General features: G+C 35.3%; 1 protein-coding gene across 12 annotated transcripts in view; it reads left to right on the forward strand.

Annotated features, from left to right (window-relative positions):
• The window catches only part of USH2A (usherin), a 374,435-nt gene that overhangs the window by 42,295 nt on the left and 305,240 nt on the right, over positions 1 to 26,900 (forward strand). For 11 of the 12 annotated variants that reach the window (XR_008429695.1, XR_008429696.1, XM_053936908.1 and 8 more), the window contains exons 10-13: positions 7,018 to 7,213; positions 7,993 to 8,123; positions 17,474 to 17,669; positions 20,920 to 21,561. Coding sequence is in view for 10 of the 12 variants with exons in the window: in XM_053936908.1 (XP_053792883.1) it covers positions 7,018 to 7,213; positions 7,993 to 8,123; positions 17,474 to 17,669; positions 20,920 to 21,561 (1,165 nt within the window). In the remaining 2 variants the exon portion in view is untranslated. Of the gene's footprint in view, positions 1 to 576; positions 619 to 7,017; positions 7,214 to 7,992; positions 8,124 to 17,473; positions 17,670 to 20,919; positions 21,562 to 26,900 lie in introns of those variants that run through there. The other variant, XM_053936915.1, reaches the window with a different exon arrangement.

Genomic DNA, 26,900 nt, shown 5'->3' on the forward strand with positions numbered 1-26,900 from the left:
TGATTATACCACTTTCAAACATTAGATGCAAACCTGAGATAAGACTGTGAGCGTCTAATAAAGATTGTCTCTGCCTGCCGCAGCAACTAGCAAGAGTCCTGTAGGGTGAAGGTACTACTCTATGGTAATTTTAGTCTGCTCCTATGGACTCCAGACCCATTCAATAGGTGGAATGCAGTAGACAAAGTCCTGGAGTTTAGCTTCCAGTTTAGTTTCATTTGAAAGGAAACAGTTTAAGTGGTCCATAATGCAATCCAAACTACCATAAATGCAAAATTATAATTTTCATTTGTGATTCTTTTTTATAATTCTTGGGCAGGGAATGGGTAAATACTGTAAGTCATGGTATTCTAGATAAATACGTGGAGGAGAGCTCAATGGTGCCACTTTTCACTTATTTCATGCAGCCTTTGGTTTTCTTGGAAGCTTTTCGCATACAATTTAACACAAGCAGGACCGTGATGTATGAGTAAAAAAAACTTGCTCAAAGAAAAGATTCCCTAGATTAATTATTTATCTCAAAAGAAAAAATAAAAGGAAAATAATTTGAGATTAAGAAAAAATGAGCTACATCAAAGGAATGAATCCCTCAATCTCACCGAGTGTTAGATTTCCATTGTGAGTATATGATATATTTCTTGCTACATTTATGCCTTTTGGAAATAGCCTTTCTAAAAATTAAGAAGAGATTATATGGAATAGCAACAGTAGAAACAAAGGGAAGACTAATCACACATCAAAAAAAAACCCAAAAAACCCCCAAGCAGTCTGTGCTTGCAGGAACAGTGCGAAGAGAGGTAACCTCAGAGCATTTGATACAGTGCTCATGATTGTGTGAAAGATCTTTGTAAAATTTCATAGGGGATCTGAGTTTTCTCACTTCTTAAGTAGAACTGTAGGATCTACAGTCTAAATGGGACTTGAACCAAAATTTCAAGTTTTTAGATGGGTCAAATTAGAAAAAAAAATTCAATCTGACAGTGTCCCTTTAATTAGAACACACATTGTGAAATGTTACTTGGTAAGGACTAATTATAAATATTTAATAAGATCTGGAAGTTCACCAAGCACTCTTGCAAGACTTATGCTACCTTGTGAAAACAAACCAAATACATTTTAATGATGTATCTGCCTTATCAGATATTTCCTGTCAATGTTAATGGGTTGTTCCACTGAGTGTCACGTCTCTGATTTGGTATATATGCATCGTAACCATAATTGAAGTGCTTGAATTAACTGTATTAATTCAGAGTACAATAAGGAGGTTGTTTAATTATTTTTCTCATTCTTTAATAACCATGTCAGTATCTATTAAATATGAAATAAAATAGCAGTAGTAATAAAATAGAATTTGTACTTGGAAATGTATCACAAACTACTTTGAATTTTATCAAAGATTACATGGAATCCAAACAGCTTAAAGATTTTGATTTTTTTTTTGGTAAGGCTAGCACTTAAAAGCAAAACGAAAGTCCATCCTGATTTTTGACTATCACTGACAATGATAAAACTCTGATAGATTTACACCTGTTTCTTTGGCTCCCACCCCAGTGAATTAGGAACTGTAAAAATAAATTTATTTATTTGTATATTTTTTTGGTTTAAGTAAGTATTTGATAAAGCAAGTTTCCAAATATAACTTCTTTTGGTAGAGAAAAAGAAAATATTTTTGAGAAGAAATAGCACTATCAGCAAGCAGGTTTTTTTTAACTTAAGTTCTGTGTTAGCAGAGAGTAAGTCACCACAATCGAGGAGATATAAGAAAGTTTTTGGCTTTAGGGTGGGTTTTTTCAATGTCTTGTACTAGAAATCAGAGATCCTCAAAAAGCTTTTTACATATGGCAGAGTATGTCCTTGTCAGATTTACATTTAATACAGCTAAAATTACTGTCTTGAATTTATCTGGCATATACATCTGGCTAGCTATTGGGCAGCAAAGCAATACCAGAAATGAAAAATCTGCATAACTATTACAAATAGAAATCTTAGTTTAGGTATTTGCATCACTATGTTATGAAATCTGACATACCAAATGGATTTTTTTTTTCCTGAGTTCCATTTTGGTGAAGAATGATGATGAAATATGTTGCTTTGAAATCTGAGATGGTGAGAAGAAGGGGTTGCTTAAGAATGATCTGCAGATGTTTTCATAATATGCCATATTATGAAAAAGAGAGGAAATTAAACCTCACAAAGCTTGTCTCTCATTTTATGAAAAAAATATTCAGCTTCTTCATTTACAAATTGTTCTCTAAATGCCTTGGGTCCAGCTTTGGGAGATAGTTCTTCTTTTTACAAATGGAAACTGGGGGATCAAGAGTGGAGTCCAGATTTTGGTAACGTTTGTATGCAAAGATTAGCTTTTAGACTCAAGGAAAAGTATGTTCAAAAACTTTTCAAGCTGTCACATGATGAGCTGGAAACAGCCCATGAAAGAACAAGACAGTCAACCAAGGTTACCATTACATTGCAACCTCAGAGCCTCTTTTAAATCAACTGTCTAGAACTTCATAGAGAAAGCTAATGGCAAAATATACAGAAATAATTATAAAAATCATAATAGAAAAGAAAATTTAAATTAATTCACTCTGATAAATGCTTGAGAAGATATGAATGGAAGTGAGAGATTGACTGGGTGCAGTAAAGGTTTCAGGTCTTCAGACATTTCCGTAATGGTTTTAAACATCTGCGGTCTGAAAAATGGATATGGCATATGTTGTTTTATCAGGAATTGAATAAGTAAGATGCTTCATATTGTTACAGAAGAATCTATGTAAACCTTAGTTAAAAGTCAATCTATATCATGTTAGATGTTGGAATTAATCATAAATAGTACATGAGGAGCTGTAAATATTAACTACAGTACACTCAGTAACAGAGTTCTCGCTTGCAGAAACAAGTAAGCCAGCAAAAAATGCAATTTTTGCTACATGGAGCATTGGGATGGAACCCCATAAGATATCTTTCATTTCTATTCTGTCTTCCTTGGTCCCTTGGAGTCACTTAGTGTTCTAATTTTGGTTGTGATTTTTTGTGGGTTTTTTTTTTTTTTTTCCTTCTCCTAGTAAAAAACCTGGCTTTTAAGTTTAAAAGCTCTTTGATAACTGGGGAGTTGACAAGAGACAGATGTAGTTCACGTGTAGTCTTGGTAGATATACAAATGCTTTAGTGAGGGTGCTGGTGAAAGCCAGGAGGAAATTAAGACTGTTTTTAGAGCATGGCAAAGCTATCTGGAATAGATATTCCCTAGAGGCCATACTTATTTGGCTAAGGAAATGAAATGGAGTGAAAGAATAGTGGATGGATACAGAAGAGGATCTTGTAGGAAGGAAAGAATTGTATATGATTAATTATCCCATTACAGTCAACACTTAGAGAGCACTTATGGGTGCTATACATAATAGAGCTTTTCAAAGACAAGTCAGCATTTCAAAATACCTGAGACGGTGGCATTCTAACCTCGGTGTCACTTCATCAGATTTTTAAATGGTGTACTTTTGATAACGTATATTACAGAAGCATGTGTATAAGTACTATAGGTGTGTATGTACACTGTTTATTGCAACCGAGCTTTCAGAGTGGGCTGCAAACTCCTACACAGGTTACAAAAAGGAATAAAAGGAATTAATTCCACATAAAATCATATATGTATAAAAGAATGCCACTGAGAGGCAAGCAACAAGGTATTTAAAAAGTGTTGGAATAAAAGGTTCTAGTTAGTCATGATTTATTGCAAGTTTTAAAGTGTTGTTACTGTTGCTGTCTGAAGTATTTCTTTGGATATTTGTTGACTGTTTCTTCAGAGGCACTGTCCTCAGAACTCTTAGGGCCTAAAAATGAACTTGGTACATAAAGGCTTAGGCTCAAGCCACAGGTGATACCATAAGTATACTTCAAGTGATATGTTTTTCCATTTTTGACATTAGTTATATACAGGATTCTCTGTCATAAATTTTAGCATAATGGTTATTTTTCTTCTTCCAGTATAAATATTAAGAGAGAAAAAATAGTGCTTATAGGAGTGTTCTTTTAAATTTTTAATAATAATTTTAGTAAAAAAAATATCTTGAATGCATTGTTGGAAATCAGTTCTTAATTGTTTTAGACTAATGAATTGGGCCACGTTAGGCTTAGTATTTTGGCCACCTGGCTCCATGTTATGTTTTCTCAGGAAACTTTTCACAGATGGTGAGAAGTTCAGATACTATATATCAAGAAGGCAAGTTTGTTATTGACCATAGGGAAAACCATATATTTAAGATGTTTTCTGAAGGGCCTAGATGTAACTGAGAATAAGGACATCTGCATGTTTCTGGGTGTTACAGTTACAGAGAAATGTTGGTTTTGTTAAGCATTAACATTCTTTGTAAATCTGCTGCTAGACCTTGCCATGGGCTTTTGGAAATATACCTATTCATTTTACATGCAGTAGCCAAGAACCAAAGCCCAAATCTTGGTTTGCAATTCTCAACTACTATGCTTTGGACAAATGCAGAGTTCAGATTTGATGAATGAAGACCTGAAGATGGCAACATGTACATCATAGTGCTACCAAACGTGAAAGTTCAGGCCTGGAGGTGTGACAAACAGCAGGGTGATGTGGGGGTCCAGTGCCCATGTTTATTGCATGCAGGTGTGACAACTGCTAGAACAACAAACGTTTCACACTCACCGCCAACTTCTGAATGACTGCTTTTTTGCCAAGGAGGTTGTAGATGAGAGGAGTCAATCTCTGCTCCCAGGTAACAAGTGATAGAACAAGAGGAAATAATCTCAAATTGGGCTGGAGAAGGTTTAGATTAGATATTAGGAAAAAATTCTTCAGTGAAAGGTTTGCCAGGGATTGGAACAGGCTACCCAGGGAAAGTGATGGAATCACTGTTCCTGGAAATCTTAAAAAGTGTGTAGATGTGGCTTGCATGGTTTAGTGATGAACCTGGCAGTGTTGGGTTAATAGTTGAACTTGATGATCTTAAAGGTATTTTCCAAATTTAGTAAGTCTATGATTTTTAAAAGTTTTGTCTAAGTTTTAAAAGTCACACAACAAGAGATGTTTCGAAGAGGCTTCTTACTATGTAATCAGATGCCATCTTTTTCTCTCATACACCTTCGTGCCTGTGTGTCATTCAACAATAGGTGCAAGCACAGGTGTGCATAAGTAACTGATCCAAGATTAAATCTGAAATGAGATGATGAATGCTTTCAGCTGCTGTGTGGCTGGCCATGCACAAATGGAAACTCAGGGCTGGCAGGTTGATAGCTATTCCTGCATTATTTTCCTTTCAAGGAAGACATATTTCCATAGACATGCTGGGAGGAGGGAGCTGCATGAGCTGGATAGCATGGCTGGTAGCTTGTTTCTTTGTTGTGCTTCCCAAGTTGTGCTATGCCTGAATGAACCCTCTTGTCTTGTGTTGTTAGGTGATGTGTAATGTTGATTTTTCTCAATGTGGAGAGAGAGGGAACATGGATGTAAATGAGGGAAGGACTTGATTAAGTTAGAGCTGTGTAACTTGTGAAGAGTTATGGTCAAGGTGTTGCACTTAGTGCATTTAAAGTGAGATAATCACAATTAGGCAGTGATTGCTCTGATAAACAAAGGCCAGAGTTCAAGGTCTCAAGTAAAACCCTGTTAATACTTTCCCCTGCAGCCCTCTGGAGTTACAAGGCTAGCCCAGATCTGAGAGAGCTTTGGGGAAAAATATTACAGGGTTGTGGCAGAAGATTCCAAAAGAGGCTCTTACCCCTGATGTGGTCCAAGACGTTTATTCCATAGGAGGAAGAGAGAAAGAGAAAGGGCATGAGAGGGAAAGAGAGGGAACAATGGAGGAGCAGGGCATTATCTAGACTCCTGTCCAGGAAGAGATAATTGGCTCCCAGCTCCCAGCCAATTGGGTCCAGAAAGGAAGGAAGGGTTAAACTGACATGGTTACAGCTACAGGGTCTCGGGGGGGGGGGGGGGAACCATTCGCCAGAGCAATGCAACAAAACCCTTCTAATTTTCATCCTGAAAACCCCTTTTTTTCTCTTACTGTGGTGATATTGTGTGGTTTTGGTTTGTTTTTAACAGATTAGAAAAAGATGCAGTTATTATTGCTTACTTTTTATTTAGTATATTCAAATTAAATTTCAATACATACATTCTTGTGATTTAATTTTCTCTCTCAAGTGGCTTTTGTTATAGTTTGTGACTGGTCTGCAATTCTTGGACTATCTTAAGCTTATGGTTTTTAATTCAGATTGTTTTACACACAGATGATGCTTTCCCAGCACTAGCTGTGAGTGAAACAGTTTAGAAACTTCAATACAATTTCCTAGTTTTCAGTGTATAGGTGATATAGACATACTAAAAAGTAACAAATAATTATAATATTGCTTGGAATAACAACCATAAGGAAAGATGAGCATGCTTCTCAAGATTAAGAAGGAAGTTACCAAAAAAAGAAAATAGGTGCCCAAATATGTAACAGAAGCAACTTATTTTGAAGCATTTAAGTTCCTTCTGAAAGACAGAAATCATGATTGTAATATCTTTTGTTTCACTCACAAGGTCAAATGGTAGTAGTACAAACTACTCTTATTACAACATTAGAAACTACAAGAATACACATTGTTTAAAATGCATCCAAATGGACGGATTAGGTGAATGTCTTCTGTGCCATAAACATAGCAAGCACCATTTTGCATCTTTCAAGGCTTAAATGAATTGGAATCTCAGGACATTAGCCTGTGTTGAGTACCTAAATTTTTAAAATGTTGTTCTTCTGCTCACTTTCCTTGGTTTTACTCTGTTTTTAAAATGACCTTAAAATGTTAAAATAATAATTAAAATGTTGGGTTTGTTATTTCCCTTGATGCTTCCTCACTTTTTCTCTAAGCCAAATATTATTAACATTTAAATTGGGGAAGACACATAGAAAAATATATGAACATAGAGACTATATTAGGAAACTTGTGAGGTGAAGAAATATTCATGTCTAAGAAGCAGCATTTTCTTTTATTTCTGATTCATTTCAGTGTGATCGCTGTTTGCCATTGTACAATGACAAGCCTTTCCGTCCAGGTGACCAAGTTCATGGCTATAATTGCAAACCATGTCAGTGTTATGGCCATGCAGAAAGCTGCCACTACGACTTAGCAATGGATCCTTTTCCTCAGGAACACCACCGAGGTGGTGGCGGAGTGTGTGATAACTGTCAGCACAACACAGCTGGTAAGTCAAAGAGAATGGACTGTTTATTTTACAGTTTCTTTTTGACTAAGTCTTGTGTCAGGTGAAATTAGTAATGCTCTATGGCTGAGAGTCCAATAAATTCTCATGTATATGTATTTTTAAACTACTCAGATAGTGCAGTAACAACAGTGGTGTCAACTCTTAAGCCATAGGAAAATATTATAAAATTTAATCCAATCTTGTATAAAAACTTTCATGTAAAACACATACAATAGATAATTAAAATATATAGTTTAAAGGTAATTCCCCTAACATATGCTAGAGCATTTAAATTCAAAATATAATCTTACTGGACCAGTTTAACAGACAATGCCTAAAAAGGTTGTCAGATTTCTCTCTAATGTCATTTTCTTGCTTATTGAATAAATCTCTTTATTCAATGTAGGTAGTAGATTTGAATACTTAAAAAATTCTCTTCTATTTCAGTTTTCTTGGCTTTATCTAGTAAAGATAAAAAAGAAAAGTTTCAGGTTCAATTTTTCAAAAAAAAAATGTATAGGCATTTGCATGGCACAGCTTTTATATAAGTGTGGTATTATATAACAGATGGAAGTTTAATGGAGTAAAACATAGTTTGTAACAGGTTCATTGTTTCATATGCTCTGGATCACTAAATTGGCAGGTAGAGATGAAAGGTGCATTAAAATGGACGTCCTGAAAATTATAGAATTCTCTCAAAGGAATAGTCTTTAATTTTGAATTATACAGCTAATTTTAATGAATTGGAAGCCATAATGCATAACCTTTCTTTCATGCAGGAAGGAACTGTGAGCTGTGCAAGGATTTCCATTACAGACAAGCAGGTGCAGATCTTTCAGCCATCGATGTTTGCAAACCCTGCGACTGTAATGCAACAGGCTCCAAAAATAAGAGCCTCTTGTGTGATAGTGTAAGTAGCCTTAATAGAGAAAAAGGAGAAAACATTTCAATCAGCCGGGTAGACAGCCATAAGATTTTACAAAGTATATTCAGATGGTAACTAGTCTATATAAAAAATATTCTGAAGTCCAGCCTTTTCAAAATGATAATTGACTTATATCAGACATTTGAGAGCTGAGAAAACAGAGAGGAATTTGAAATGTACTGATGAAGACTTACTCATCTAGATCAGCAACAGACATAAAAGATGTTGTATGATAGTAGTTTTGGGATGCTACCTCTGCACTCAGTAATGTTAAAACATCTAGGTTTTGAGTGTTTTTGAAGGTCTTGGTACTGTCTTAAAGTTTCTAAAAGGTTTTGAAAATCCAGGCAATAAGCTGAGCCTGAAATGGAACTAAAATTAAGCTACTTTTCCCTATAGTAAGACAAGGATTGATCTCCCTTTTAATTTATGAAGTCCATTAAAAATAAAAGAAACCCACAAAGTGATGCTGAAAAGAGAACACTGTCAGCTATGCTTTTAAAGTCAATGGACCTCATTGTCATGCAAGCTGTCTAGTCCAATAATAAATCTATCTGTAACTTTTAAAACATGCATGTTGGAAAAAAACACAGGAAAAATGATTAAAATCTTGAACACATGCTAAAAGTATATTGTGGTTTGTGTTCTATTCACATATGTCCTGTCCATTGGCAGACTCTAAATTTTGTTAGGAATAGGTGAGAAATAATTGTTGTGAAACTTATTGTAAAGGTAGAACTTACTCTATGGGTAAATGTGATAGAACCACTTCACCTTGTTGCCACTTTTCATATCTCTTCTTTTTTCAACACTTTTATTCGTAAAGTAATCTCTGGCTTTTTTCATCATATGTCTCTTGTCATTGAATTTTATTTAACAGTGAACTCTTGTGGATCCTATTGTATTTTCATCCTCAGTTACCATCAAAGAGGTACAGATACGTGCCCAGTTGCACCTCAGTGCACCTCACAGGACTCATGCATTGGTACATATTCTGTGTGACATGCAAATATAGCAAAATATGGTTTCTAAAATAGTCTGCTGTATTAGAAAAATAAATAATGTTATAATTTTCAGTCTTCTGAAGTAACACACTCTGTCAGTACACAGAAGTGGGGAAAAAAAAGCTTGCAAAACACAGGTATCATGTTAGGATTATTTTTCAAGACATAGGAGGAATGAAAGCAAATGTTAATTTATGTATCCAGGGTTTATGGTGAAATGTTAACCTAAATCAGCTTTAACTGTGATTAATAATCAGAGCAACAGTAGTTTACAGAAATCAGTGCTTTATACTTAAATATACAAGAATGTTGATGATGCCTGACTATGAAAGTATGAACAGGGAGATAAAATGAGAAAAATGGGGGAGACTGTATTGCTCAACAAAGCATCAATTGCTGAAGCAGAGCAGGGAGAAATGATTGAGAGGCATTAAAGAATAGGTTAATAAGACTGGGGACTAAAGGCTGAAATGAATTACATGAAATAGGAAGGCATCATTGGAGGAAGTGTTTCCAAATTTGACCTGTGGAAGATGGAATCATAAGGAATAAGAACCCTACTCATGAAAATTAATTGTCACATCACATTGATAATTTTCAAGGAAATTTGCCAAAAATGTGGCAAAATACACTTTTACTGCATAAATCATCACTTTCTTCAGATCATCAACATTTTTTTCTTTTTGCAAAGTGCCACTTTGGTCACTAAGTTCCAAGAGGTACAGAGTTCCAAAATTAATCCATTGAATCACAAAACAGTCTCATCTATTGAATCACACAGAAAGAACATTCACTCATCAAATGAAGTATTATGCATGCTGATAGTTTGCAAGATGTGTGGAAGAGCTGACTGCAACACAGTTGCTCCCATCTCAGTTCTTTGAACTGATCATGAAAACTTTATGCCTCTTCTGTTACCTATGCACTCTGTCCTTGGTGAGAAATGCATGTAGGTATAGAGAATTTCTTTCTTGCAGCGTTTCTCACTTCTCATACCTCTGATGATCACATCCACTTACAGCCTAGTGTAGACTTTGTACTTTAAAATAAAGGCTTTGTGTTTTAAAGTGTGAACTAACGTAGTAAAACTTCAAAATTGTGACTTTATGGCTTACAGTAACAGGTGGAATTTTGGGAGTGGTGTAGCAGTGCGCCCACAAGCAGTTTGTTAGGTATTTTTGCAGAATGACATTTTCCTTTGAGACTGGTGAGTACAAGTGAGAATTGCTATAGCCTGATAAAAATTGTCCACTTCTGTGCTGGTTATTGATGTTTAGTCATTGTAGAAAAGATGGTTGCATTGTCTTTGTGACCATTTGTAATGAAATATTTTAAACAATCAGAAAGTCCAGATGAGCTGTTAGAGGTGCTTGAGCCTTAGGAGAGTGAAAGAAGAATTGGCTGCCTTCCTCCTTTCTCCCTAACAATTCACACATGAGAAAGTTCTACCAGAATACTGCTGACATGATCATTCTTGCTCTAGTTGGAGATTAATGTTTTCTGGCCCTCATACCAAAATCTTTTACTCATTTTCCTGTACTGCTTTTTACCCAGACTGCTCTACAAATGCTTACATATTCTATCAGGCATGGCAGCTTGTGGTCCTTTCATGATTCCATTATAGTAAGTAATATATAATGCTGGGGGAAAAAAGCACTCTTTTCCTGGGCATTTGTTTTAGGGAAACCTGAAAGTACTGCTATTGCCTTTAGCTAATCTTTGGAAATAACTAAATTCACTGAGACCAGAATGTTATCTTTAGTTATCTTACTCAGCTTTTGCTGATTTTAAGAATTTTTCCCTTAACATCCAAACAAATATGTATCATGTACTTGTTGTTGTGAGGAAGCTGTATTTTACTGCAGAGGATATTGTTCAGAGTTGCAAAGACTTACTTTTCTTCTGTCAAGGTGGCAGCTGTATTGTCTCATCTTACAAGAAAACTCCAAGGCAAGAAAATGAACAAAATGTTAGTTACTCTTTTCTCTGAAGAGTCACATGAAAGCAGATTCCAGTGCTACCGAGTACCTATCTGAACAGACTTCAGATTTCACCTTTCTGCACATTCCCTAAATATTTAAAAAAATTATATCTATATATATGCTCAAAATGAAAATAGTATTTCTATTTCTATTTTCACTTCTGAGTTAATTCTTTAATCTAAATTTAGGATGAGCCTTCCCATTTTCATTTATCTGCACTGATTTCAACCTGTTTATTGTGATTGACAATAAATAAATAAATGGAATATGTGTTGCAAGGGAAAGAACACAGGTTAAAGCAGTTCATTAAGGGAATTTCAGTCAACAGATATACCAAAGAGAATAAGGAATGTAAAGAATGCAAATGTGTCATTGAAAAATATTGTGCATAGTGGAGTCCATTAAAAATCAGGTTATCAAACACTGTGTATTCTGAATCTGGGTTTCTCTTAATGGGAGGCCTTTAACCTTATTGCTAAAATGATGGAAAATTAGCTTTTTTATGTTCGGTAATCCTATGGCTTTATTTCGGACGGATTTTAAAAAGTGGAAATGCTGGTTTTCTGTGAGAGTTTATTTGTGGGATTTGATCCACTCCCACCCCTTGGAGTGTTGTGGGCAGAGGGTAAATGCCTCATTTTATGTTTTGAGCAAAAGTAGTAGAAAGCTACTGACTTTTGAAAGTCATCATACATGATGACAAGAAGAGATATCAGGGGAGTGCAAAGGAACTTCATTATTGCTGCTTATTCAATTTTCAGTTCCCAAAGCCGACATCCCGAGAATACTCTCAGGTATTTGGTGTCAGACCATTAACCTATGTGTGTGAGCCAGTACACTGTACAGTTCTCATTTCCTAAACTGGAGAAAAGGAAAGAAAATAAAAGTCCTCAACCCCCTTGCTCCCTCTTCCTGAGATTGCAGACAACTGGATGCTGGGGTCCTTGCCAGATTTGCATCAAATAAGAAGATACTGAGAAATATATGATTAGCATTTATATCAGAAAGGCAGAATGTTGAGTCTGGTACCAATCAATTGCAAAATGGTGATCGCAGGATGAACAGCAAGAATTTCATGCCAGACCTAAATATACCCCTGAGTCATGCAATGCCCTGAAACTTGCAGTGGGTCAAGGCAAGGTGCTTCTGCTGTGGTAGAGAGTAAATAATTGAACTTAGTAATGACTTGGCCAATTATAAAATGTTTTTTTCAGGAGTTTTTTGGGCTTCAAAACCAGAAGTTAACTTTGGAAAAAAAATTCAAGTGTCAGCTTTTTTTAATTTATTAACATCCAGCCTCATATTGCATTGTTGTCCAGAACTGGAGAGACTTTTTCTGATTATATGTTTTTGACACTACATTGCTGCTATTACAGACACCAAAGAACAGCAATTTGAAATTACAAACATATCCAAAGGGAAGGAGTTGATTTTAACTTTCTGAAAGGTTTAGGTAAATGATTGTTTCAGGAAATTGCATTTTATAATGTAAGAGTACGTATGGCCAACAAGAGTTTAAATAGTCAGAAGTTACATTTCTGATACTGTGATATGTACATGTTGAATATCTACTCGGTGAGTGCTATGGCTAAGAAGTTTGCTGTACTCTGACAAACTATTAAGGCAATTCTTTGGAATATGTCACCCTTTGTCCTGGGTGCTTAAATCTCTTTTTAAGTTCGTGTATCAGTCTAGTAACAGAAGGGTTGCTGAACAGACTTCACTTTGAATTTGTCATTCTAGATGTAATGTGTTAAAGTGTCCTGCAGTTAAAGAGTGGTATCACAAGAGTCTAAAGCAGGTGAACTGCTCCATATACCTAAAATTCAGAAACATTAAGTAGTTGGATTCCTGATTAAGGATGAGTCTGCAGCTGTGGTTTAGGCAGGAGAAGGTTGCTGGCATACCTTTTGTAACTTTTTACACTCAAGGATATCAGAGTAACATGTGTTTTGTACATAAATTATAAATGACACAAGGGATACATGTGAACTCAGCATCTGTGATTTTCTGTCTCAAATAGCAATTGTAAATATGAGGTCCTAAGACACACCACCACTTGGTAGTAATGCTCGGCCAGGTTCATTTTCAGAGCAAGCAATCCAGACAGGTATTTTCCATCAGTGATCCAGTACCAAGATGGTCATATTAATACACCGTCTGTTTGTGTTTGCTGACTGTTTGGGTCCGAACCAGGCTTCTCAGGCATAAGTAACAGGAGAACAGATTCCTTTCTGGTCTTCTATAATCAGCATTGGTCACAGAAAATTGAAATATTTTTCTTTAAATGGCAGATAACATTTGAATCGGGGAAGGCGGGGGAGATTCAGTAATATCTCCAGTGAACAACTGGTGAAATTCTGGTTAACAAAACCTTTAAATATTGATTGCTACCAATATTTTCAATGATACCATAATTTTCAGAGTAAGCTAGATTTACAGAAATAATAATAATAACAAAAAGAGCCTCTTTCCTTCATAATTGGATTTTTATGTAGTTATTGAAATGGTTTGCTCTCCCCATTTTGATATAGATTTCCATGTTATAACCTGTGGTACACCTGTTTCTTCAGTATTATAAACATTTATCAGCTTGTTCAGCTTCTTTGAAATAGTATTCATTGCCAAACATTTCACAGATTATTTTAGTGCTTCTCTGTAGGGAGAAATTAAAGATACTGTTTTTCTATATTTCTCATTTTTAAATCAAATTCTCCCCAGATTAAGCCCAAATATTGCTTTTTTACAGGGACATCTGCAAATGATTTTGTTGGCTGGCTCCTGAATAAAATTTGAATTTTTTAGTTGGCCAGACATTTCTCCCTCATTTGAAGAGTTATAGTCATTCTTCAAGCATCATTTTTTTTACCCTGTTATGATTAAGTTTGGGGACATACATTTTCTGCAAGTGCATGTGATGAAAATTACTGCTCCTTGTAATAGCTTGACACTAAATTATGCTGAAATCCTGGTATTCTTTGCTTCTTTCAGCATTTAGTAATCTACATGTTTCACTTGTGGCATCTGGAAATACCTACCCTTTGCTCACAATTAGCCATGGGTTTCCAGGTATTCAGGATCAGCTCTGCTGAATGAAACGAGACTAAGCTAGCACAGTATCTTCTCTGATTTCCAGAAGCATGATCCTGGTGTGATGTGCTTTTCTAGATTTTAGTTATTTATAGGTTTAGGGCTACCTGAGCTAAACTCGGGATTTTCATCTGAGTAGCCACGTTTGGTGTCCACATATGGAATTAATCTAACTAAATTTTTTAAGCAAGTAATTACTTTGTTTACTTCCTTAGAATTTCCTGAGTGTTCTATTTTATAACTTGAGGGGGAGAAAAGAGTATTCACTCTGTAAGACACTCATGATTTTGTAGCCACGTATTCCCTTCATTTCAGTCCTTTATTTCCAAACTGTAAAGTCTTTAGTCTCTTTTCATTTGTATCTTTCTTTATTCTACTCACTCTGTGACCTCTTATATTTTACAGAGGGTAACCAGATACACAAATTATGTAAAATGTTGATACAAACCAGATTTTTATGACAGAATGAGATTTCCTGTGTAATTTTCTGTTCTTTTATTGATAATCACAGTATTCCTATTGCCTTTTTAGCTGCTTCAGAGCTTCCAAATGATTTGTAGGGGAAATGGAGCAGCTTTAACAGCTTCTTTCTTGAGTGGTAATAGCTAATTTTGGACGTATCACTGTCTACCTATAGTCAGTGTTGGTTTTCCCTGGGTATTAAGTTTGTACTTCTTGATATACAAATTAATTTCAGTTTTTGATCATCCTTTTGGTTCAGTGTATGTGATATATTAAGATGTTGCTGACTTAAAGAAATGCAGTAGTATCATGTAGCATGATTTCCTTTTGGGAAAAAAGTACCAATCTTTTCCAATATATAATTTGGATTTTTAATGGAATGTAGAATAGTAATACAAGAAAGCCTACTAGAATGTAGATCTCAGGATCTTCCTTACAGCCTTTTAAGGAGAATGATGTAATTTTATTCCTCTTTTACTGATGTTAATTTAAGCAATTATTAAGTATTTCAGTAATGTTCTATTTTGTTCCATCTAGAACTTTAGTCTCATGTGTAGTCACTTTTCAACAGATGAGATTTCACTAAAATATTTTTCTTCTGCCTTCTTTGGTTTTAAATCAGTCTTAAGAATCATTCCTGATATAGAAAGGTAGCACCTCTTTCATAGTGAAGAGCTGTGGAAGCCACCCTTTGCGATCTCTGCTGTGGTTCTCTTTCCCGAATGCTACACATAATCATAAAAACATTAGTTAGTCATCTGCTTTCCTCCAAGCAGAATTCTTATTAGTGCTATATCCAGTCAGTCATGATTTTGTCTGGATAAATCTTGTATCCTTTAGGAATAGAGATTCCACATCCCCTCTGGATACCCTGTTACAGATGCTGCACTTCTCTTTTAGTGAAGTGTTCCAGTGTCCACTCTGAATCTGCTAATCATACCACTTAATTATTTATTGCCCTGATTCTCTGGTAGGCGTCCTTTGTTTCTGAAATTCAATTTTTTTTTCCTTCATGCTTTAGGCATGTTGCTTGTTAAATGCTCATTTTTGTGTTGCCTTATTCTAGTTTTAAAATTTGGTGGTGGTTATCCTCTCTTATTTAGATATCCTATTTTGAGCTTTCTTTCACTTATTGAAGAAGAAATTTTGCATGTAATGCTTTCCTTCCTGTGGTAGCTTTTGGAGTAACTTCAAAGTTTTTTTGGGTATGAGTTGAGTGCTATTGTGTAACCTGAGTATGCTGCGATCATGAACACAGAAATGTTTCTTTTACATTTAGGCATTAAACTGGGTATTTTTCTTCATTTAGGATTAAACTCAGAGTTGCTTTTCACATGTGAATTCTCTGATGAATGGCTGTGATGCATGACTGGGTCTCTTATAATACACTAAATATCTAGATCAAATCCAGTCTAAAAGGGAATTAAATTGAAAATCTGTGTTGCTGTGTTTTCTGCTATTGTGGTCTTTTAACTCTTCTCGTACTTGCGGTTGTTCTGCCTTTTTAATGTCTACATCTTCCTGAAAAATAAGGCTGATACATCAGTAATAGATCTCTATCAAGAAATCATATTAAAGAGATTTTATGGACTACAGAATCCTTTTATGAGGAAAGGGTAGGAGTATATGCTTCTCTAACTTGTATTCAATATTTCCTGCACTGAGAATTTACTTTTAGATGTTGAAATACTCTATTTTGTAATAATAAAGCTTAAAGCTTCATTTTAGATTTGAGGGTGTAATGATAGTATTTAAGTGAAACTTGCCAGTAGCTTTGTCTCTCCTGTTGTTTCAGCTTGGCTTGACTCATGGATTAAAGATGAAAAAGGCAACTGTTAAGAGAAATTTCTGTTTCAGTAGCTAATTAAAAGCAAAGTACATTGAACTACAGTTGTTGATGTCATAGATGAATACTGGTTTTGAATTATTGTATTTTTTCGTACTTGTAAATATTTGCACTGAAAAAAAGTAAGCTGACCTAAAGAAAATTCTTTATGACACAGTTTCTTTATTTCTGCATTTCCCAGGACACTTCAGTTAGGAAAGTTAGTTTTTGTTCCTTGATCAGGAATCCCAAGCCTTTTGCCAATTCCCATCTCTGTGTTGCTTTGACTCCCTGGGTTTGTTTTTATGTTGTGCATTAACCAATGCCTCTGTTTATCCATTCCTGTGCTGTTGCCCTTTCCCTGTGGTTAGTTTCCCCACCATATTGCAAAGTGATGAATGTAGAGATTGGGGTTTTTCCCTGGCTTTCAGAGGTTTGAAATTGAGGTAGCTTTTCAGGAGCCCTTTAATCTTGCACAAGATACAAGACGCTCAATTTTGCTTCATTCTTAGTTAACTAACATTTTTACTAAAATAAATAAGCATATAGGCAGAAGAAAAAATGCAAAACTTGATCTTTGAAGATGATAGTTCTTTACTGTAACTGTGATTGAAAAAGTATTCATTTTAATAGAAGTCACCATATCTACAATGCAATTTTGTAATTATTCTTTGCAGATTCTCTGTCCAGATGGTAAATACGGCTGCATTGTTTACTTGCTTCTTTTTCCCTTCTATTTTGAAAGAACAGGACTTTTAAACTCTATTTAAAAGTCGAGAAGTTACACTCTGTTCAATATTTCTCTTTTTTCCTCTCTCTCAACAAATTAAAAAATGCTCACAGGCTTTTTTTTTTTCTGTTCCATTTCAAATTTTCTCTCCCCCCGACTCATACTCCCATTCTCATTGCTAATGAATGTATCATCTAAAAATAGGTATGTTCATCATTCTATAATATTTTGTATCTTTCTAGATTGGAGGCCAGTGTAATTGTAAGAGACATGTGTCTGGCAGACAATGCAATCAGTGCCAGGAAGGATTCTACAATCTGCAACAGTCAAACCCTGATGGCTGCAGTCCCTGTAACTGTAATACCTCTGGGACAGTCAATGGAGATATTACCTGTCACCAAAATTCAGGACAGTGCAAGTGCAAAGCAAATGTTATTGGTATGTGTAATGCAAGAGTTCAGAGCCATTTTTCTTGTTTTCTCTGGAAATAAAACACACTTGGTTTCTAAATGAAAGGTGTAGAAAGCTTCTTTGCTGAAGGCAGATTGCAAAAATGAATGAAATTAACTGTTGAAAAATTATTAATTTAATAATTCTATCAAACTACAGCTTGAAGCTTAGTTTAATCAACCCTTTAGAAGTTTCTTTATGGCATAGCTATGTTAGCTTACATAGCTCCATACTAATAAGTCACAGAAATAATGTAATTTGCTTACTGCGTAGATGTTTCTTTTAGGAAATTAGCACTTTTTCAATGTGTTTTGTACTTAATGAGTTCTAAGCAAATCGTTTCCATGCTAGTTTTCTTAATAGACCAAAATAAATGGATTTTTTTTTCTCAAAATATTCTGTGCTACAGGGTCCTTTGTGATAAATCTATCAATTTTTTTCTATTATATTTCTTTGAAGTGTTCCTATGAAATGCAAAATAAGTCAACATAATTCCACAGATCATGTACATAGCTAGGGTTAGTTATCAAGGGCCACATAATTTTAATTTTGTAATTTGATGCCAAGCTGATTATAACAAACTGCTTCCTTCTGTGTTATTTATCATTTTTTTACAAGACGTGCTTTTTTGTTTGTTACTCCCACAGGTATTTTTCAGAAATTAGATTTGATTATAGCAATTTATTACTTCCAGCATATTTGAGGGGAGCCACAGCCACATAAGGACAAAATTTATCAAGTGCCCAAAATACACAGTATATATAATACACTTTGAAATGTTGATGTATGGGAATATTATGCAAGGAGAATTTCCTGATAAAGTGAGCCTTGCATGGTAACTGTACATGTCTCAGACTATACATATGTCTCAAAAAGAAAAATTCCTCTTCTGCTTTGTTATTAACAGAATTAGTAATCTATTTTTTCTTCACCCTAACCAGGTTCTAGGTTGCATTAATAATGTTCAAGTACATGTTAATGTATTTGATATTATATATACTTTCACTTGTGAATGTTGACTCATTTGTAATGTTGTCTTTGTTGCTTTTGGAAATGAGAAGAAGGAAGAAAATGTAGAAAAACAACAAATAATGAAAATAGCTCTAAACAGATTGAAGCCTGAACAGTTTCAGTCCTTTTTCCTGTGGAATCCTATCTTTTTCGTACAAAATGAAAAGGGTGCTAAGAGTAGAAAATCTCTGTGCATCTTAAACCCGTTCTCTTCCTTCAAGAAAAAGGACTTCAGAGCATTCTTAATTATATATTCATTGCCCACATTTTACGTTTGAACCTGTGAAAACACTTCTTAATTTGGTGGCAGTTTGGCAGACAAGAAATTCCCAGTCTGGTTCTCACATATTTGGTTATCTACATATTACATTTTCTCCCCTTGGTGAAAACATTAAGAATTATTTTTATTTTCACTGAAATAGTTGTTTAAAAAAAAAAAAAAAGTGTAGATCTATGCTTTCTGTACTTATCTGTAGCTATGATGGGGGGCTGTAGTTATGCAAGTGTTTGTTTGCAGGATAAAGACCTAATTCTTTCCAGACTAGATTATCTATTTTTTTGTTTTCCAAACCAATTGTAAATAAGCTTCTGTATATTGAAATGTGTGCAGCAAACTTTACCAGGGGACTTTCCTCTTTGGATTTCTAAATTGGTTTTTAGAGCAATCTGTCTGTTGCCATTTTATCTATTTAAACAAACACGATAACAGAAAAATGCAACTATGGACTGCAATGTTATGAAACATGAACTGTTAGAGTTAACACAACTGTTAAATCTTACTAATGATTCTATCACCAGTAAAATACATTAGCACCAATAATTTTATTAAAGTAGGTCATTCATCTAGAATAAAAAGGTAGAAGAATGTGAATTAAATGCCAAGCGTGCTAACTCCCCTGTACTTGTTAACATTGAATGTGATGCCCTGTAGGCCTTCCTCAGTATCGTTAGGAATAGATTACCTGTCAGGAATATGTATGGCATATTCAAATAAGCACTGCGCATATTTTTAAAACTGATATGATATGAATCCATGTAGACCAATTTTAATAGTTCAAAATGAGTCATAATTCTTGTTAACAATACAGTTATTTTTAAAATTTGCAGCAATAGTGGTCCTTTTTTATTTTCCTTATTGAAATTAAATGATATGCCTTAGGTGAGTCATTCATCACTGTTAAAGGAACTTGCCTCCTGTTGGAGATTTTGAGTTTTTATCCATATATATAATTCATTCCCTACCATTTTTAGTTTTATTTTTCTACATGTAAGTTGCTAGGTGTATTTTTGTATGGTTTTGTATATTTTTAAAATGATGACAGTATTTTGCTAGAAGATTGTATTTATATTTTCCTATATGAAACAATCAAATCATAGCTTCATAGTGAAGGATTTTCCCTCTGCAAGGGAAAAATACATAACTGAATTTGCATTTTTCATATAATAATCTAGTTTGCTTTCTTGTAATGTACATTTTATAAACTAACATATAAATGCCATCCCTCGGGGCAGGGATAAAGCAAGCATTGACTTTGAAAACAAAGCTAATAAAACTACAGGATGAAGCATGAAGAAAACAGTTTCTATTTTAATGTACTGCAGGAGTTAACTAAATCACACATTTAGATAAAAATATTTCCTTTTGGATTATGGAAAACATTCTCTGCTTTCAGTACGGGCTAACAATAAAGACTAACATAAATACAATCAATGATAAAACTGAAGTATGGTGTTAAGCAAATAATTTGTTATAGTTAGTCTAACTTGTGCTGTGCCAGTGTATATTTAATGTATTTAATACAATATATAAATCTATTATCAGAACAGATTGTGAGCCTAGTGCAATTCTCTGTGTATTGCATTTCTGCAATATAGGGTGAAGAGTTCACATAGGCATTGATTGTGCAACAGGTGCTGTTCTGGAGATTAATTGTGCTTTGTCTTAGAAATGTTACAAAGAATCTGTTGCAGAAGTATCTTAAATTGTGTTAAGAGGCCAGAAGAAATGCATTGCTTCTGAAACAAATTGGAAAAGTAAACAGATTTTTGGGATGCCACAGTTATTCAATTGATTTGTGCAGCCTCGTCACTCCTGTTAATTATTCTGGTGAAGAATCAATCCTCCCCTTCTTTTTTTATTTAATTGTAGTATACTTACATTTTTTAAAAATGAAATTAATAGCTTTTAAGATTTGGGTTTTTTTATTAATTCCTTTTCTCTTTCCAGGCCTGAGGTGTGATAGTTGCAATTTTGGATTTAAAGCTCTCAGATATTCTAATGAAGATGGATGTGAGCCTTGTTGGTGCAACAGCCACGGCTCAGTGAACCAATTCTGCAACCCTCTCTCCGGGCAGTGCAATTGTAAAGAACGAGTGAAAGGGCTTCTCTGTGACACCTGCATGGACAACTTTTATGGGCTGGATGTAACTGGTTGCAAGGCTTGTGAATGTGATGCTGCAGGGTCCATTTCAGGAACCGTGTGCGATGTGAGGACAGGGCAATGTGTGTGTAAACCAAATATAGGGGGAAGGCGCTGCGACGAGTGCCTGGATGGGTACCACAGAGTGCAGAAAGGTCACTCCTTCCTTTGTCTGCCATGTAACTGTGAGAAGGCAGGGACGGTAAATGGCTCTCTGCTTTGTGACAAATCAACAGGACAATGTCCTTGCAAAGCTGGTGTGACTGGCCTTCGGTGCAGTCAGTGCATGCTGCAGACGTACAACCTCAGCATGAGCAACGCCCGTGGCTGCCAGCCCTGCCACTGTGACACTCTGGGCACGTTGGCAGGAACAGCTTGTGACCACGTTTCTGGGCAGTGTGTCTGTCTGCCTCAGCGCCAGGGGAGAAGGTGTGATGAGTGTAAACCAGGTAAGGAAATGGGAAGACAATTCATTTGATGCAGTAAGTTTTGCTTTGTTTATAATTTCCTGCAGTTTTTTAATATGTATTTGGACAGCTTCATGTCTGACATGTCTCTGACATATAATTATTTTTCTGTTTCTTCCTAATTGTGTGAGTGAGAAGGAAGCATTATTTTCCTAATCACCACCAAATATTTATTCTATTTTCAGATGTTGTATAATTTGTATTATTACTGCAGTTTCAATGTGTCGAAAATAAGGTTAGGCTACTTCTAGATATCGAGAAAATATACGAATAATCATGTCCCAGTCCCTGAATAAGAGGTAAATTGGCATAATCTAATGAACAGCAGTTATCCTCATAATGAAAAATGTGGATTTGGAAGGCAGAGTGCATGCTTTTCAGGAAGGGCACTTCATGCATAAAGCTGAGCATGGCAGGAGGCACAGAGATGGTTGCTTAAACTTTGATGAGGCTGGCAAACATGCCACTTAAGTATTCACCTGCCTTGCTGTGTTGGGGTTGTGCTGGCTTGCATGAGGACTGCTTACAGTTTGGCCCTTCAAGTAGGTGATATTTGCAGTTTGCTACATATTCGTTCAAGATTTTGTGCCATATTTGTAAACAGAGTTTAAAAGTTCATTTTAAGTGAACTTTGTAGTTATATTTCAATGTTTTTGTTTTAAAAAGTAAGTGGGTAAAGTGAAACTATAGGTAATGTTAACCTACCCTTCATCATAATATTAAGCAGATAGATTTAGTTCAAATTAAATACATATGCAATTTATTCAAGTAGCAGGTCACATTAAAAGGTACATTATAGCTCCATTGGTTTTAATATGCCATTCAATAATTTGAACAGAGGTTAAAAAAGCTGCTTAACCTCCATTAAGTATTTTTTAAAATGCTTTCATTTAAATTATTTTAGGTACATATACTAATAAATAAGGCAGCATTCTGTTTTTCTTAGTTCCTCCTCCAGTGCTATTTGACCTGCTAACCCTCTACAGCAGCCACTTAATCAGAGATCGGCAGAGGAGTGATGTCAGGCTTCCCGAGTCAGTGACCGCCCTTGTCCTTGGAAAAGAAAGGCCAGGGTTTATGCAGAACTAAATGGTTTAAAAAGGTTTAATTGATAGTGTGAACAGGCTGGTTTTTAGAAAAGCGTACATGGCACTCAGAGGAATAGTCCCACAATAGTTCCTGGTAAAAAGAGAAATAAATTTAAAAGTATTTGTGTAAGTATTATTTTTAAATTTTCTAACTAATAGCTTTAAGCATGTATGTGCTGAGCACTGAGCTCTCTGTTGCAGGTGAAAGTGTAAATTCTTATATTTGTAAAAGCACTGTATTGCTCTAATTAGAGCTGAGTGAGCTGTGCTATTTTCGCTGTTTTACTGAGAGCTCATTTAGATGTTTAATATTTCTAACTTTTATATAAATATTCTTTGTTAGTATGTGCCAAAAGAGACATTTCTCCCAAACAAGGAAGAGTATAAAAAGTCTTCTATATAGAAATATAGAAGATATTAATTGGTTTCAAGTATGTAGACATGTCCTATGGCTTTGTCTTGGGACAAAGATAAGAAAAGGTACTCCAGATATATAAGAAAATGTACTCCAAGTGTGTATGTAGCCTAATTAAAGCACACACAAATTAGTTAATAATGGCAGCCCTGAAAAAATACTGAGGATTTCTGCGTCTGTTGAGACATTTCATGACTAAAGTTAAGTGGCATTTAAAATTATGTCCCAGTGTAGCATATCTTTTATGTGCTTTGATAAAATCTGAGAAGTTTTCAGAAGTTACCAAAATTTTAATGCAGGAAGAGTTGCCAACTGAGAAAAGATCAAACTGGTTGTAGCTTTTGGAAATTGTTTTATAAGGAGATTGTTTTTCTTAAAGCTCTTTTTGGTGCGTTCAGCCATGTGTTTCATCTGTTAGACTGTACCCATGACCTTCTGTTTTCCAGTTTGTTTTCATACAAGTAACATTTTGGTAGATTGGTGTACATTTATTTTTTCTTTAAACTAATGGTGTATGCAAAGAGAGGAACACTTGATTCTAGCACAAAACAAAAGGAAAGCAGTTTTACCTTGTACAGAAACTTGCTTTTGAGATGTCTTGGGCTGCAGTGGTCAAAACACAGGTTCTCTTCAACCCACAAATTGCTGTGAGCATTTTGTCCCTGCCTCAGGGAACTGTGTTGCTGACTGAGATTTGTGCCACACAAATCCTATTCAACACAGGTTTTGGATCTTGTTACAAGAGCAGCAAAGCTGTAAAGAAGGCATTTTGTTTTGCAAGTCCTTTACTCCATAACCACAGGTTTGTGTAGAATGCTACATAGTATAGAAAGGATGTAAAGGGACATGTAAGATGTGTCTGCACCAGTACTGAGGGTTTGTGCACATACTACCTCTCTTGGCCAGAAGAATGTGAATTGTCTTGTGACAACATTGCTGCTGTGGGTAGCTGTGCATTTTGAAGCCCAGCCTGTGGTTAAGAAATGATCATTACTGCCATAGATGGTAAACATGTAAAAGTGCTAAGGAATTGGTCATGTGTTCCTTCTCTATACGGTGGGAGAAATGCTAAGAGGATGATTTAAAAAAGAAGCGGAATACTTTGCTATGACTTTCATTCTTCCTTTTGAAAAGTGTATTTGATTGACAAATGTGATCAGTTATGGTTGAATTGGAAAAAAATCTGAAAAAGAATAAGCATAATACTAGTTACATACATAGATCTCAGAGAGATTTGCGGTGGCTGTCTTAAAATTGGAAATTGGCTCTATTATACAACAGTGGATCATTCATAAAGCAACTTTTATGAGCCCTTCTAACCTTGCTGTAAATTAAGCTTGCATTGAGTTGTTACTCTTTCCTGTGTGGAGTCAAATTCTAGAAAGTGAAAGTAAATAATAATGATTATGACAAACAGTATGAATTTGTAATCTTGTGTTTCCTCTTTTTCCTCTACATTTGATCATGGTGATTTACTTACAAATTAGTTGGGGAAAGAAAGTTTTTGCATTTTCCTATCCCTCACTTTTAAAAAAATGTTTTGCCTTTACCTGCTGCTTCTGGGAAAAAAAAAAAAAGTAATTGTGGTAGTGTCCAGAAACTTTTAGAGCATTTCTAAAAGATTATAATAAAAAATATCCTACCAAATCCTTCACAGCTCTACAGTGGTTTAGGCAGTGTGGCTGTAGGAGAGCCAGGATGTTTAATACTAAGGTATAGATTATAATTAGTGATTTCACTGCTACAATAAAAGCAGTATATGCTGTAATAATTCATCCTGCTCAGGGAAAATTAATTTGTTTTCTAGAGATGTGCTTATTTACCCATTATAGACTTCTCTTAGATGTTATTTTGTACAAATCATAGAATCATAGTTCTGTGCAAAATTTCACATGGACAAGGATCTGGTTTAGCCAGAGTGCTTACCACTTACTGCAACTATAAAGTGGGTCCTGAAGAAGTACTTTGACCTTCTGCACAAGTCCAAGGCTTCAACTTGTTTCCAACCTTCCTGTTAGGTTCTTCGAGTGGAGTCATTCATTGTGCTCAGGAGTGACATTGCTGGGAAATGGTCTCCTGTATTTATGCACAGGATGGGCACTGCAGAGCGCAGAGAAGTGCAGCAGGAGATAATACATGCTGCCTCACTAATAACTTCAGGCTATTTGCTCTCTCTGCTGCCTCTGTTTGGGGCCTCTCTGGAATAAAGTGCCAACAGCGTGGTTTTTTATGATGCGAATGTATGTTAACTGGAGACTGATATCACTTCACTGTCCACTTGAGATTTATCTCACTGAGGACCAGAGGCTAAACTTGAACAAAGATTTGAGCAGTAAAATTCTAATGTTTTCAATTTGTTTAGTTCCTCTGCTATTTGGATATGAACTCACAGTGCAGCACTGCTGCAAAGACAGAGAATACCACCCTAGGGGTGTATATATAGAGCTATCTCTTGTAAGACAAATAATAAGGCCTTGGGCAATATGACATGTTACAATATAATTTTGGGCTCCTTATTATAAAGCAGGACAGTTATTGGACAGCAGGAAGTTATTGGACAGCAAAAAATATTCAGTACCTGAGAACATGACTAAGAAACTACTGATTGAACTTGATCTGGAGAGAGGGCAAGTGAGAAGTCTGTGCAAATGCTGCATATCTCAGTAGCAGCTGAAATTTTTCTATTGAAGTTGTACAATAATAACTAATAGCAACCAGCTAAAGGAGATGGAAACTCATATCAATGACTCTATTTTAGAATTCATGTTCCAAGATAGGTACTTATTGTTGTCCAGTGTCTCTTAATACTATGGCATCAGGATCGTTTGCAGAGCTCTCAAGCATTGCTATGTTTTAATAAACTGTACTCCTTCAAGGGGGGAGGGGAAAAAATAAAGAGAAGAGCAAGTTGTGTGAACAAAACAGTTAAATGTTTATTAATAATCAGGTTAAAATAGAAAATGTTTTGGAAACTTACGTAATTATATTTTTACTAGTGTGCCATTACTTGAGTTTTCTTCTGATCAGAAAGAAATTATTAAGAATGAAATAAGTCCATACATTGTGAAATAGATTATGCAAGTGGAACAGCATCATTAAGAGAATGTGTGTAAAAGCTCTTTTGTTAGGAACTTCAGGTGAGGTTGTGAATAATGAGTAAATTCTTAAATGACCAGATTAGAGGTGTATAAACTGTATCTGTGTTTTTCAGTAATAGATAAATATCAGCATAAATAAAGATTGTTTGCGAGGGCAATAGGATGAAAGATGGCATAGCAGAAGCATACCAAATATACTGTGGGGAATGTGAAATGAATGCTCAAATTCCTAATTTGAAATAGTACAGGAACAGGACAGGATTCAGGGTGAAAGCTGTTTAATACCAGAGGTGTAACTTTCTTTTATCAGTTTATTATTTTGTGTGAAAGTATTTGTGTAGGTTACAAGCTCTATGTTAAGGAGGAGTGAAATATAAATAAGAAATGCTTGTCAAATGTTGTTTTTCCCAAGAAACACTATCTTATTTCAAGGATTAAGTCAACCACTGGTTGATAAAAATTAAGAGACATTCTTAAGAAGATACGTGTGTTTCTTATGGTTTGCAGCTGGCCATTTTCAGAGCTGACATCTCAGACTGGAATGGACAAATGTCTCTTCTCTTTATGTTATTTTTTTTGTTTCTCCCACTTGTGCTGCATTCATAAGTATTTCTCACGTCCTTGGGTCTTTACTTTCCCCACAGACATGTTAATGTACTCCCCATATTTTGCATTTGCACTGGCTAAGAGTCTGAAGAGTGATAACCAACATTCTCAAAA

Source organism: Vidua chalybeata, chromosome 3, assembly GCF_026979565.1.
Source record: "Vidua chalybeata isolate OUT-0048 chromosome 3, bVidCha1 merged haplotype, whole genome shotgun sequence".
Lineage (NCBI taxonomy): Eukaryota > Metazoa > Chordata > Aves > Passeriformes > Viduidae > Vidua > Vidua chalybeata.